The sequence below is a fragment of the Arachis ipaensis genome, chromosome B10 (assembly GCF_000816755.2).
Source record: "Arachis ipaensis cultivar K30076 chromosome B10, Araip1.1, whole genome shotgun sequence".
NCBI classification, from domain to species: domain Eukaryota; kingdom Viridiplantae; phylum Streptophyta; class Magnoliopsida; order Fabales; family Fabaceae; genus Arachis; species Arachis ipaensis.
Window position 1 is genome coordinate 14,575,739 of NC_029794.2, and position 14,905 is coordinate 14,590,643.

The 14,905-nt window shown below is 37.0% G+C and overlaps 2 protein-coding genes across 3 annotated transcripts in view; both read left to right on the forward strand.

Annotated features, from left to right (window-relative positions):
* LOC107623601 (probable protein S-acyltransferase 22) overlaps positions 1-5,218 on the forward strand; it is a 6,851-nt gene extending 1,633 nt beyond the window's left edge. The window contains exons 3-11 of one of the 2 annotated variants that reach the window (XM_016325932.2): positions 140-421; positions 500-568; positions 647-718; positions 1,173-1,301; positions 1,606-1,686; positions 2,537-2,725; positions 3,735-4,296; positions 4,736-4,858; positions 4,892-5,218. In XM_016325932.2, the coding sequence (XP_016181418.1) occupies positions 140-421; positions 500-568; positions 647-718; positions 1,173-1,301; positions 1,606-1,686; positions 2,537-2,725; positions 3,735-4,296; positions 4,736-4,858; positions 4,892-4,938 (1,554 nt within the window). In that variant the 3' untranslated portion in view covers positions 4,939-5,218. Of the gene's footprint in view, positions 1-139; positions 422-499; positions 569-646; positions 719-1,172; positions 1,302-1,605; positions 1,687-2,536; positions 2,726-3,734; positions 4,297-4,735 lie in introns of both variants that reach the window. The other variant, XM_016325931.2, reaches the window with a different exon arrangement.
* The window catches only part of LOC107620207 (protein argonaute 7), a 7,423-nt gene continuing 5,903 nt past the window's right edge, over positions 13,386-14,905 (forward strand). Inside the window, exons 1-2 of the mRNA XM_016322407.2 lie at positions 13,386-13,471; positions 14,222-14,315. Coding sequence (XP_016177893.1) covers positions 13,386-13,471; positions 14,222-14,315 — 180 coding nt within the window. The remainder of the gene's footprint in view (positions 13,472-14,221; positions 14,316-14,905) is intronic.

A 14,905-nucleotide genomic window follows, 5' to 3' on the forward strand; every position in this document is an offset into this window, starting at 1 on the left:
TAATATATATATATATATATATATATATTTGTAGAGCTTCTTGGTTTATCGAATTCTCCTCGAAACATGACTTTTATTGTCTTGTTTAAAATGCATGAAGGGCACTAACATTTTTCAGTAAAATATCATATCTTGCCAGATTACTTGTGTCTTTGGACTGTACACTTGGTGCACAGCAGCTGATCCAGCAGATCCAGGGGTATTTAGATCGAAAAGGTATCTTAAAATAGGAGGGGAATTGACTACGTCAATGCAGGACGCAAATGCTTCAATAGTTATTTCGGAACAGAAGGATGCATCATCACCTTCCTCGTCCTGTATCCTGTTGCTTTACTCTCCTTGTGCTTTTGTCTGCGGTTGCACTTCTGATCAACAAGCAAGTGAGGATGGAATATTCTATTGCAGTTTATGTGAAGTTGAGGTTTGTACAAGCATTTTAATTTTAATAAAAGCCTTGTTCCTCGAAGATTATTGATAATTCGCGAATAATGTTGTGCAGGTCTTCAAGTACAGCAAGCATTGCAGAGTTTGTGACAAATGTGTCGATCGCTTTGATCATCATTGCCGAGTACGATAATCTGATTTCTCTTTTCTTTGCACATCAGCTGATGTATTTCTGAAAATCCCTTGTTTTTGGATTTTGCAGTGGCTTAACAACTGCATTGGGAAAAGGAACTACAGAAAATTCTTCACCCTTATGGTTGCTGCTCTCCTCTTGGTATGAAATATCGTTCAGTCCCCTGCTATCATTTGCATGTTTAAACCTTGCATTATCATCATATAAGCTCCACTACTACTTACTAATCCAACTGCATTCAAATATGATTCTAACAAAGCACTTTAGTCCCTTGTTATTGAAGCTCAAACAGGAGATGTAATGTTAGTAAGCGTCACCACCAGATGAGTCTAACAAAGCACTTTGTATTTCTTGGAAACCAAGGAATTTGCCAACTGAGCTATATATTTGGTTTTGCCAGTTTCCTTTCACATCATTGTTCTCCCTATGTCAAAAGTTGAAATGTCCTGAGTCACTTAGTAATTGTAGGAAACAGCATGCCAGAACTTAAAAGAGAAACTGAAATCTAGCTTTTTTAGTTCCTAGTTATTTTCATTTTGATTAACTATTGACAGGCATATACATGGTTTGTGCTACCTTGGGGTTGAGATTGCAGCTTATTCTTCAGTGGTTGACGGGGATACTTGTGCTTATCTGCTCTTTTGTTGAGAAGAAGAAATTTTCAGTTGATATATCTTTGAAGTTGGGAAGCAGTTTCTCTCTTGTTCCCTTTGTTATTGTGGTGGTAAGCATTCTGCTTCAACCAGTTTTATACTGGTTTATGCATCTTTTGAATGCTGAATAACGGCTTGATTGGTCTCTGTTTTCATTTTGGGATTTTGTAAAGGAAAATATTCAGTATTTTTACTGTTTCCTTCTCAGAATCCTAAAACAAGATTCGCAGAAAAATGAAAACAGAAACCAATCAGCTCTTATAAGTTATTTGAATTCTTCCTTTCTTTGTCCCTTTATATTAGTGAATCTATGGAGCAAATGAACTTGATAAACGGCTGTGATTCTTACGCATGGTGAACTTCCACTTTTCACAGGCTGTTTGCACCATGTTGGCCATGACTGCTACCTTGCCTCTTGCTCAACTTTTCTTTTTTCATATTCTTCTCATAAAAAAGGTAAGCCTGACATTTGTTTGCCACGTGAGAATTCGTTTACGTTTTGCGTGAACCATTTATTTAATTTAAGTTGATAGGGGAGGTAAGATGCCTTCACATGCTATGCATCCCATTAGAGGCTTGAAGCTTGAAAAATACATGTCTATTTTTCACTGTGTTGGAATTAACTTTTATTTACAAGAGTGATGAAAGAAGGATCAAACTCTAGGCCATTCGCTAAAAGAGAATTTCGTACCAATCATGAATTATTTCCGCCCAAAACTTATCATCATTCTTATAATGGGCAGCTTGCATTATAAGGGAAAATAAATTGAAATGAAGATACGAGAAAGAGAGATCTAGATAGGAAATATAGGGGTACCAAGGGAGATTGATAGAACCAGCACTAGCAGAACTTGTAGATTTTATTGCTGCACAGGGATTGCCAATTAGCACTCCCTAGAAGATTCTACACAGTTGGAACTACCAACTCAGGGAGAGGAATTCTCTCCAGTTTCTAACAGAATTCACAGCAGAAAATGCCTAGTAAACTAAGCTAACTATAACCTAGCTATTTATAGGCAGTGAGGAATATGTCCAAATAAACTATCAGCCAGCTGGACCATGCTAACAACTCCTAAAACTGCCACTTAACTGCTACTTACCTCTCTTTTTGTAACACAGCTCAAACCTATTAGTAGTAGGCGCCTCTCTATCAGAGATCAATATATGGTTTTAGAAATAGAGGTGAATCTTGTTGAAATTCACCAAATCTGATGTGACCTGAGTGTGATTTGCCCTAAAATTATACTCCCTGAGCTCAGCGACTTTTATGTATTCTGAATTTTATGATTATTGTGATACAACTCAGGGAATTAGCACATACGATTACATCATAGCTTTGAGGGAGCATGAGCACGAGCAGCAAGGAGTTGGGGAACAGCGTAGTCCCCAAATGTCACCTGTTAGCTCGCTTACTGGACTGAGCAGTGCCAGCTCCTTTACTACTTTCCATCGAGGTGCATGGTGCACACCCCCACAGATGTTCCTTGAAGATCAGGTAACCTTTTTTCCCCACTATATCCCTTTAGTCCTGCTTTATATGTTACTCTATTTTCAAATTATGGTCCATTGTCAAAAACATTTTTCCACAAGTGTGTCTCTATGTAGAAAGTTGAAGGGGAGAGTGAGGAGTAGTGTATTGCAAGGGAGAGAATAAGTGGGAAAGTTGACTAAAGGTAATTTTGTAAAATACGATTTATTTTTGTAACTTCAATATTTCTCCATCATTTTCTTAAGAGTAAAGTATTATTTCCGTTCTCAACGTTTGGGCAAAATCCTAATTTGGTCCCTAACGTTTTAAACGTCCTAGTTCGGTCCCAAAAAATTTTAAATGGATTCAATGTTGTCTCACAGTTAAATTTGACATGAACAATTAGCATATTTAATAGTTAATATAATGTTCAATTTCAGTACGTAAATAAAATCGACCTACCAATAATCACTAATGTAAAAGCTTTTTCATTAATTATTCGAGTCAAATTTAACGGTGGGAAAATCATTTGAAATTTTTCGGTCCTGAAATAGGACGTTTGAAATGTTAGGGATTAAATTAGGATTTGGTTCAAACGTTGATAACCAAAATAATATTTTATCCTTTTCTTAATCTATGTGAACAGTAAAAATTGGATATAACTGAGGGTGCAAATAATTTTCTTTCTGTTTTTTTTTTTTTTTCCAGTAGGACCTCTGTAAAATGCCTTCAGATACTGGTGCTTAGGTATAATGTATGGTTTTGATGTGAAAATTTTGAATGGCATCATCTCACTGAACTTAGTTCTCGAAACTTTATTCTGAAAAAAAAACATCGCATTATAGTGACAAGTGATCAAGGGAAATAAAAAATATTAAAAGAACATGTAATAATACTATGCCAATTTTCGGTTGTTCATGATCAAGATCTGTATAGTTGAAAGCGAGATTCCTTTGATATTTGATTTTGATCAATATTATGTATTGGGAATAGTATAATTTATCGACTTCTCAAAATATATTATGGCATGTGATAGTGTGTTATGCAGTTTGATGTAGTGCCCCCAGAAACAGCTTCTGTAAGTTCACTTGGAAAGAAGACAATCAGAGAAGAGCCGGTTAAGAAAAAGAATCCTGGAGCAGTCAAGATTAGTCCGTGGACATTAGCACGATTAAATAGAGAGGAGGTAACTAAGGCTGCAGCTGAAGCAAGAAAGAAATCGAAAATTCTACAGGCAGTGGCAAGACACAATGACGCATTCAGGCTAGCATCCGACCGCAGTTTTGGTAGCAGTGGGCGACGAATGGTCCCCAGGATCGAGAACAATAGAAGGCGGCCAGGTAAACGGCTCCGCCTTCCGGCTGACTTGCCTTTGGAAGCCCTACCGAAAATCCCTGCCAATAGCATTGATAATGGCTTCAGTGGAACATCTAGTCTGGCGCCGCAGTTTGAAGCCTGGAGCATGTTTCAAGCAAGTCATGCAGTGTCGAGTTCAGCTGGGGTTGTTGCTTCTTCTCCTGAAAGCAGTTTAGACTCGCCTGATATTCACCCCTTTCGAGTGTCTGCATCTAGAGCTGAAGAAGCAAGCTGGACAGGCGGTCTTTCAGCCGCTGCTGCTGCTGTTAGGATTTGGTTGAATTAGTCCCACATTGCTCAGGATAGCAAATGGAGTGGGTGGCCTAGGCTATAAATATGAGGCTAAGTTCTCCATTTGTTTTTGCACCAGTCAGAAACACTTTAAGCTTGTATCTGATTTTTCTTTTCCTCTGTACTTTTTATTAGAGAGTGTTGTGAGGTGTAGTTAGATATTTGCTTTGAGAGAGTGTTGGTGTACTGGGGTGCCGGTGAGAGAAAGAAGTCTATGTGTTGTAACAATTTTCACATAGTGATATTCTCTGGTTGTCATTTGACAACGGCCGTGGTTTTTTCTCCGGTAATTGGAGTTTCCACGTTAAATTCTTGTGTTGTGATTGTGTTTATTTTATTTCTCTGTCAAAGGTGTTTTCTCAAGGGGGAATGGTGTATTATTCCCAACAGCTGCTAATCTGAAGGAAATCCCATTCTCAAGGTCAACTAGTGATGGGTACGAGGCATCCGGTGGCGAAGATAGTGACCGAGTTCCCACGAGGTTTGTTCAGAGATCTGCAAATTGGACTAATCTTGTCTGCAGGGCCGATCAAGATGAGAAACCTTTTGAGCTGAAATCCTCATCCACTTTGGTTCATAATAGAAAATTGTGATCAATTTGGATGATACTTGGACAAATATATTGTTTTGATTAATTTGAATGTGAACTGTTCATTTTTTGATTTGTGAGCCCAAAAAGAAAATGTACTAAAATTGAACATCCCTTAAAATTCCTCACTTGAGTTTGAGTTTGTTACCCCTCAATTAAAAAGTTTTGGAGGTGGGCTTTGATGCTGGAGATCAACTCCAGGATCTTTGTACAAAGTTTTAGGTCATAGTAAATTATTGAGGTTGAGCTTCCTATAAAATATTGTTGGTTGTGCTCTTTATTTTTCCCTTGACAAAAGTTCTTAGCACCTGAATTGGTTTGAAGGGAAATGATTTCTGCATCCTCATTTCCAACTTGGGTAGAAACATATACATGTACATACTGAATGTGTCCAATTGCTGACTCAACAGTGGCTGAATGTACATACTAACCGGATTGCATAAATATGAACTAAGCAACTAGTTTGTCAGATCAATATTCTTAAAGTTGGAGAAAAAATGTTAATGATTCCCAACTTGTTTATCAAATTCTTGAACTAGGTAGGTTGTATCGGCTTAGTTAAGACATACTTAATGTGTTGATTTCACATGCACCAATTTCACCGTCCCATCTTGCACCTTTAACGAGAAAACTGGTAATCCATTTCAATATATTTTATGCGGTCGTGGAAAGTAGGATTCTCGGCAATGTGAATGGATGTGTTTCTGTCACAAAAAATTAAGGAAGGATCCACCAGTACCTTAAAATCAGTCAGCAGCCTCATACTCCAAACTACTTTAGCAGTGACAATGGCAGGAGCTCCGTATTCAGCCTCAGTCGTGGATTTGGACACTGTATCCTGCTTCTTCAACTTCCAAGAAATCAAGGAATCTCCAAGAAAAAATGCAGTAAACTATGGTGGAACACCGCGTTTCTGCATAGCTTCCCCAATCAGTATCACCATGTTGCCTTCAAGGACAGGGAAGATGAGGTAGAAAATAATAAGCCTTGTTTAGGTGCACCTTTCAAATACCTCAAGACATGATGGACAACATCCAAATGAGGAGTTCTAGGTGCTAACATATACTGGCTTAATTTGTTCACAACAAAGCATATCAGGTCTAGAGATTGTAAGGTAGAGTAATCTACCAATCAACCTTCGATACTACCCTGAATCTTCAAGTAAATTACCATCAGAAGCATTGAGTTTCACATTCGAGTTTGATAAATCCCTATTTTATGGAAATTTTTTGCTTGAAAAGAGTGGATTTTATCAACTTATCTTGCACTTATTCATTAAAAATGCATAATTTTATAAATTTCTCCTAATTATGGTTGATGGTGAGAAACATGCTTTTATGCTTGAAAATTGCTAAATTTAATTCATTTTTATCCCATTCGATTCCTTGATGTGTTTGTTTGAGTGATTGAAGGTTTACAAGGCAAGAATGATTTGAAGAAATGGAGAAAAAGGCATGCAAAAGTGGAGAATTCATGAAAAAATGAAAATTGGAGATTTTCATAGTTGTGCGTATGCATGGTAGATGCGTACGCATGACCCCAATCTCGTGCCTCATTTAAAATGGCATGTGACTTGCGATTTTGGGCCCAATTTTGGCGCAATCTAACTCATTTCTGATGCATATGGAGGCAAGAATGCAAGGGGATCAATCAAGTAGTGTAGGAAGTAGAGTAGGAAGTTTTTTAGAATCATGTTTTAGGTAGAATTCTAGAGAGAGAAGAATTCTTGTTTAGGATTTAGGATTTTTAGTTAGTTTCTTCTTAGATTTAGGTAGGGTGTACATGGCTCGGCCCGTCCCAAAGACCCGGCCCGGGCTTGAACACTTTAGGGGCTAGTTTAGTGTGACTTCATCGGGTTTAGGGTCGAGTAAGGGTCTCAAAAATAGATCCGGTCATTATTTCGGGTCAGGTCCGAGCCATAGCTCGGGTCACCCGAATTCGGCCCGGTGGCCTGATCATCATAGACAATTAATATTTTGTGTTATTAGTGATAGATTATGGCTATTCTTATGTGGAATTTAAATATTATAAACCTTAATATTTTGTATTATTAGTCATTATAAGATTATAAGTTAATGTTTTATGTTTAAAATGCATAAGACTTTAGACTAATGCATAATATTGTGTTATTTGTATTGATTTAAATACTTAGTGTTATTAGACAATATTAGTATTGATTATGGTTATACTTTAATTTTAGAGAAGGGTTGGTTCTTGTTATATTTTTTTAAGTGAATTTCACTATGTGAATTGTGAAATAATGGTTAGAGATTAGGTGATTTTTACATGCTAAAGACCCGGTTTTCACCCGGTTTTCCCCCAGCCCGAAGGTGCATAGGTTTCATCGGGTCTAGGATCGGGTTAGGGTCTAAAAATTAGGCCTGGTCTATATTTCGAGCCGGGTCTGGGTAAAACCGAACCCGGTGTGGCCCGGCCATGTACACCCCTAGATTTAGGTTTTAATTCTTGTTTTAGTGTAGTTTGCTTTATATTTTCATGTTCTAAAATCTTAATTTGCCTAGTTTTACTTGTTAGTTTCTTTAATTTTGTTAATTTTGGTTTATGAACACTTGTTGAATTCCAATTTCCTTTTAATGCAATTTGATGTTTTTATATTTATTGATATTTGCTTAACTTGTTATTATTGCTTTCTTGCTTTGATTAGTTATATATCTGTATTATTTTTTGTAATTTACCATGTTTTACTTTTATGTCTTCCAAGTGTTTGCCAAAATGCCTTCCATAGTTTTAGAATAGAATTTTGCATTCTTGGCTTGGAATGGAGGACTTAGATGACCTTGGGTCATTGATGTCCAATATGGATTGGTAATTTAGGTTGTTAGTTGGTTTTGTTTCCACTGACGCTAGTCTTTCACTAAGTTTAATTAGTGAGTTGGCTAAGACTTGTGAATTAAGATCAATTATGCTTATTTGATTTTCTCCCGATGTTTGGGGATGACGAAGTGGGATTAACTCTTCTTAATTACCATGTTTGTGGTCAAGGACTATGATAGGAAACTTGACTCTCAATTCTTGCCAAGATGCCCTTTTAGCACTTGAATTTCTTTGTTTGCTCTTCACTTTCTTGCCATTTAATTTTTTGTCAATTGCTTTTAAAACTTCTTTTTCAATGATATGCACACCTCACTGCAATTCCTTTGAGAGATGACCCGGGATTGGAAACTCCAAATTTTTATTGATTTGAATTCGTGACAAATAACTAAACTCTGATACAGGTCATTTGTTAGTTTGGAACTATACTGTTGACGAAGTAATTCTTTTTCTGAGAAATTCTGAACCGATGTTTAGCTTGCGTCAACATCCAATGGCAATGATGCAGGTTTACAATCTGAGAATCTGATATCCTCAAGCAAAGATAAAGCTTAATTTCTCTGAGATAAGCAGATTCCATCCTTGGATTTTGCAATCACCAAGAAAATATTTGAGAGGTCCTATCACCTTGAGCTTGAACAGATTCTGCAGTGTCTGCTGAGTATGTGTTATGGCAACATCAAGCTTACTTGCCACTATTATGTCGTCAACATAAACTAGAACCATAACAAGGCTATCACCATTGCCTTTGTGAAACAAAGAATAATATGATTTTGACTGAATAAAACCTACACCAGTCAAGGCAGTGAAAAATGTAGTGAACCATTTCCTTGATGCTTGTCGTAGGCCATAGATAGACCTATTCAATTTGCAAACCAGCTTTCCTTCTTGCTCTCCCTTGCTGTGATAACCCTGAGGCAACTTCATATACACGTCTTCATCGAGATTGTCCAGCTTCAACAGCTTCCAATTTTTCACTACAGCAATAGCAAGAAGCAGTTGCACAGTGGTGAGCTTGGCAACCGGCAAGAACATATCTTTGTAGTCCACTCCAGCTTGTTGAGTAGTTTCACGTGCAACTAAACAGGCCTTACATCTATCCACAGAGCCATCTTTCTTCCTCTTTACCTTGTAAACCCATCTTCAAATGATGAAGTGTTTATCTTTAAGGAGTGGAACCATATCCCAAGTATTGTTATTTTCCATGGCCTACAGCTTCTCGGCCATGGCCTGCTACCATTGGGGATATCTATGCTGGTTGGTTTGGCAAGTGCACCAAATCGCTTCAAGTAATACAACGATAAGTGGATATCATTCCCACGAGTATTAAAAGGTTGGGAAAAAATGTTTAATTGAACCTCTAATTAGACTAACAAAACTATTGCAAGGAGTAGGAACTGAACGTAAAGCAATAATAATAATGTATGCAAAACTTACGAATAATGAGAGAAATAGATAATTAATGGAGATGTTAAGGTTTTAAAGATATTTAAACAATAACGAAACTAGAATCGATGTCTATTAACATTGTTAATCAGGTAGCTTGTGCCTTTATTCATTGGGCCCCAACTAAGTGCAACTAGTTTTCTATCTGTTATGTCATTTAGATGTACTCTGATATATTCTCTGAACTAATGTGAAAAATTATTCAATGATGTATTAAGATTTGTTTCTTGGAATAACCTATGATACAATAGGATAAATAAGGAAATTTCAGTATACTGAAGTTTTGATTAGATGAAGAAGCTATTATCTTACTAATTGGAATATTTACAAAGACTTAAAAAACTCACCTCAGATAGGGTGAAACTTGGTCACAGTTAAACAACACATGCAGATGTTCGACATTGATTTTCTTTTTCTCTAACCAATATTCACTACCCATGCCCATTGTAACTCCTTCCATAATAAATATTGGATAGGTTGATCCACTTGATGAGGATTCTCCCCTCTCATCATTCCTTCCAATTCTTGTTCTACATGACTTAACATGAGGCTCAAAATAAAAGAAGCAAAATGTGGATGTTTCTTTTGCTAGGAATGCTTTACAGCTCGATCCGAGCTCTATTTTTCATGATATGCTTGAATGATCCAATTATCCTCTCAAAAGAGTACATCCACCTAAATTGGACTGACCAACATATTCTTGCTTTGTATGGTAGATGGATTGCTAAGTGTTCCATAATATCAAAAAAATCTTGGAGTGAATATCCTCTCTAACTTACAAAGTATGATGAGAATGCTATTCTTCAAGACTGTGAGATCATTAATGCTAAATTTCGCAGCACATAACTCCCAAAAGAACTCACTTATTTCTGTGTGAGATTTTCAAATATTGGTAGGAAGTTCTTTGAACGTGACAAGAGCGTCCTACCTTGTGAAACATTTGCACACTTACCTAAGTTAGAGTTGTAATCATCAGGAAACCTCAATCCCCTAATCCACTTATAAATATTTTGTCTTTGGTCTTTCGTTAGAGAGAACATCACCTTTGGTTTAGCCTGCTGGCCATTCTCAAGTCTCTTTAAGTTCAGATATGGCCACCTGCAAATGTCTACCAAGTCTAACATTTCCTTATCGTTATCTTTTGTTTGCTCATCGTCCATTACCGTGTGCATGATATTATCAAACACGTTTTTTCAATGTGCATCACGTTAAGATAATGACGAACTAAGTTGTCTTTCTAATAATACAACTCCTAAAATATACTCTGTTTTGTCCAATTATGCTTCTTGCCATATCCCGGAGGTCTCAACCTTATCCCGTTATTGACGATCCTTGAGATTCTACTAACACGATGCCAAACTTGCAAATCACTCAATCTCATGGGTGCCTCTTCTTGTTCAGTTTTATTCTTCCTAAACGAGTCCTTATGGTACCGAAAAGGATGATCAATACCGAGGAACATTCGATGACAATCAAACCACGAATTCTTATCCATATTCGTCAGCCAAAATGCCTTTGTATCCTCCATACAAATGGGACGCGATATTCGACTCTGAGTGGACCAACCTGATAACATCTCTTATGCAGGAAAGTCATTAATGGTCCATATTAACGCAACATACAATTGGAAGTTTGTCTTCGTTGAAATATTACACTTTTCTACACCATGAATCCACAACTTCATCAACTCATCCACCAAGTTAAGGGTTGCAAAAAGACATCATTTTGTCCTTTGGGTTTCTTGGACCAGGTATGATACAAGTTAGGAACATGTATGGGTCTTTCATGCACATTTCGGGAAGTAAGTTATAAGGAGTCACCACAACGGGCTAACAAGAGTACGTGTTACAAAAAATTAGAGCTCGGTACAAACTCGTCAGAGCACAAAGCTAATCTAACGTTTCTAGGCTCGCTCGCAAATGTAGGGTGGACCTGATCAAAGTGCTTCCAAGCATCTCTGTCTGACGGGTGCGTCATAAAACCATCATCTCTCTTGTTATTACTATGTTAGGTCGTGCGAGAGGCTGAACTCCTTGATGCATTTAATTGTTTTAGCCTAGGGATTAGGAATAAGTAGTGCATCCATTTATTTGAAACTCTCTTTACTCGTCGTTTACCAATTCGTTCTCTCTCAACTTGAAATCTCAGTGCATCACAAAATCTACAAGCAATTTGGTCTATGTCCCCTTTGCGATATAGCATACAACTATTCAAACAACAATCAATTTTCACCGAATTTAGACCTAATTTTGAAACTAACTTCTTTGCTTTGTAGTGGCTTCGGGAGATGTTAGTAGTCTTGACAGATACTAATTCATTGCAAAGGGTAGTCCACTTATCAAAAGACTCTTGGGTATGATTTGAGTTAGACTTAATATTCATCATTCTAACACATGTAGAAAATTTTGAAGGAACGCACCCCTCAAACAAAGATTTTGCGACAGATGCTAACAGATGATAAAATCTCTTTTCTGCCAGGTTAGGCTCTTGTTCAACATCTTCCATATCGGTAACACCAATTGCATCAAACACCATCTCGTTGTATCTCTCTTGGTTAACTTCCCAATTTATTTTTTCTATGTTTAGTTCTCTATGCACCCGAACTCTCGTTGATCAACCCTCAGACCTATTGGAATTCGAGACAGACCAGTTAAACCCCTACTCATCCACTTATTCGTTTTTGTCCACATCCAATACCTATCCTTGAACCCATTACAGTAGAGGAGAGTGTTATATCCGAAGAACCTAATCACTTAGTCAGCCGACACTTATAGCATGGACACCTAAATACCCCTTGAGACCTAAATGCTTGCATGTTGAAGGCATATGCAACAAAATCGTCAACTCCCATAAAGAACTCAGGTTTTAAACACTCCCGTAACCGTTATCCCTATCATTCATCCACAGACGATGACTTGGAATAATTTTACAACAAACACCCTAGAATTCAACCAACAATACAAATTATTAAAATTTTTAAAAAATTCGACAAAGTTTCTTCTATAGTTAGAATCTCCCACCAAATTCAATTATCATTTTCTCATGAACCAAAATTGTTTTAAACAATTTAAACAAAAATTTGACAGAACTTCTCCTTAATTCAGAGACATCCACCGAATAAATTTATCGCATTTCACATAGGAAACAGCTGCAAGCATAAATTAGAACAAACACGCATCCAATGAAATATCAAATCCTATAACTCCACATTTTTCAACAAACAAGGATTTCGAGAAAGTGCCACTACGCTTTTCCCATTTCTGTCATAAAACTCTATCCTAGAAAAAGTAAGTCTGATATTAAATTTAAACAATTCATTATATTCAAAGATATAGAAACCAACCTAGAATATGACTGCACAGACTACGAAAGAAGTGAACTCCAATTGATCTCAGAGAGAATAACACTGTCCTAATAAAAAAGATAACTTATTAAATTCACAAGGTGAAACTAATTCAAAACTATTTTAAAAGGAATAAGTAAAACTCAATATTGCAATTAATTAAAACCTAATTCTAATTTCACCAAATTAACAGCAAACATAACAAAAATAAACGATATAAATTCAATACAATTGAAAGAAACTCATTCGCTAAACTTAAATAAAATCTTCCAACAGCTCAAGCACTCTTAATATTCAAATAAAATCTTCTAATAGCACAAGCACTCTTAATTTCATCCTACTTAACCTATTGTAATATTATTTAATTTCTAATTACACTAAATTAATATAACAAGTCCTAATCACACTCTTTAATCAATAATTTAATAAAGTACCTAGCAAAATCGTAAACTCACAAAAAAATCTGGAAAAATAAAAAACTATAGAAAAAAAATCCTCTGATGGTGGCTATAAGATAGTGAAAGCGTGGTGGTGATAGGAGGTGGCTTTTCTTCATTCCCTTAATCCAATCTTTGCCTCCTAAATCTGAAATCACTTAACAAACATATCGAGGCATCTAATAGAATCAAGGTGGATTAAATTTAGCTATTTTAAGTCCTAAAAAGCATGTTTTCACTCTTAAGCACAATTAAGGGAGAAGTTATAAAATCATGCTATTTCATTGAATAAATGTGGGTAAAAGTTGATAAAATCCCCAAAAATCAATACAAGATAAACCCTACAAATGGAGTTTGTCAGTGGCAGTGATGGCGACAAGGTGACAAACTCCGATGGCAACGGATACCAACAGTGGCAACGACGGTGATAGCTCCAGCAGCAGTGAAGACGACATGCAGCGGCGGCGACGAAGGCAGTGGTGGCTCCGGGTGATGACGATTGGCGGCAGCTTCAATGGAGCAGCGACAGAGAGATGAGAGACAGAGAGACGAGAGACAGAAGCAGAGAAGAGAGAGAGAGAGAGAGTTCACAGAAGTGGAGGGGGAAGAATTTCGCGTTTGAATTTTACCCCAATTTTATTGTCGGATTTATCGACAGAAACATCCGTCGGTAAAGTATACGTCGTTGCCTAAATGCCGTATCTCACTAAACCCTGTTACCGGCAGAAATTTTTAACAAAAAATTCGACGCTAAATGTGGCGCTAATAAAATAAATTTTCGCGCCTCTAATTACCATCGAATTTAGTGACAGAATTTCTAATCCGATGGTAACTTATTAGAGGGATGAATTTTTACTCATAACCATCGGAAAAATCCGACCCTAAATTCATCGATAACGGTCGTCGCTAAATCCAACAGTATCTGGCTTTTTTCTTGTAGTGAAAAAGGTATGCTTAAAAACGAAGTAAGAATGCTATTTGTACTTTTACTATGTACCTAGAGCAAGTAGTGTTGGTTTAGAGAACTTGTTATCTGAAGAGGGAGAGCTATTGAGTTTGCATGGAGGTTTCTGAAAATAGGGCTTTGGCTTGATGCAATGGTTTTGAGAAAAAGGTGGAGTGAAGGGTAGTTGTTGAAGGGGTATCAGAGTAGAGGAACAAGTGTTGGGTAGTATCTTTGAAAATACCTGTTGTTGTTGTTGTTGAGGAATCCAAGGTGAATTGAGTAGTGTAGAAGATGATGATACTGTAGCTGCTAATGGTAGTTATAGTGATGGTGGTGGTGATAATGATGATGGTGATGGTGGTGTTCATGAGAGTTTGGTCCATTCCTGAAGGTTCTTCTTTTGGAGTAGAGTTTTTGGTTAGCATTGATGGTGGAATCTTCTGTCTCTTCTATGGCTTTTGATTCAAAAAATAGAGAAATGAAAGTTTGCTTTGTGTGTGTCTGTGTGTTTTTTTCTTTTTCCCGAGGTTATATAAAAGAGAGAAAGAGAAACGGTTCCGCTAGAGAACCAACTAGGGAGAAGCCAACTTGAACCAATTAGTTGAAAAACAGGTCTGTTACAAAACAAAACAAAAAATCTACCTACTACCCTAATTTTCAAATTTCAAAATTGGAAATAAAAGGAGGTTGGCTTAATTGGCTTATAATGGAGTTGACTTCTTAGATTTTTTCAGAGAGAAATAATAAGTGTGGTGAGAGCAATGTTCTAAAAGCTGGACCCGCCGCTGGTCGAACCGGTTCAACCGGGAACCGGAGAAAAAAATGGTCCGATCCTCCTCCTTAAACTGCCATTTACAAAACTGCCTAAAAACTGCTGCCAGTCGATTGGACCGGACCGAAAACTGACCGGTTCATATGAAACGTCGTCGTTTTGGTTAATTTAAAAAAAAAACAAAAACCACACCCC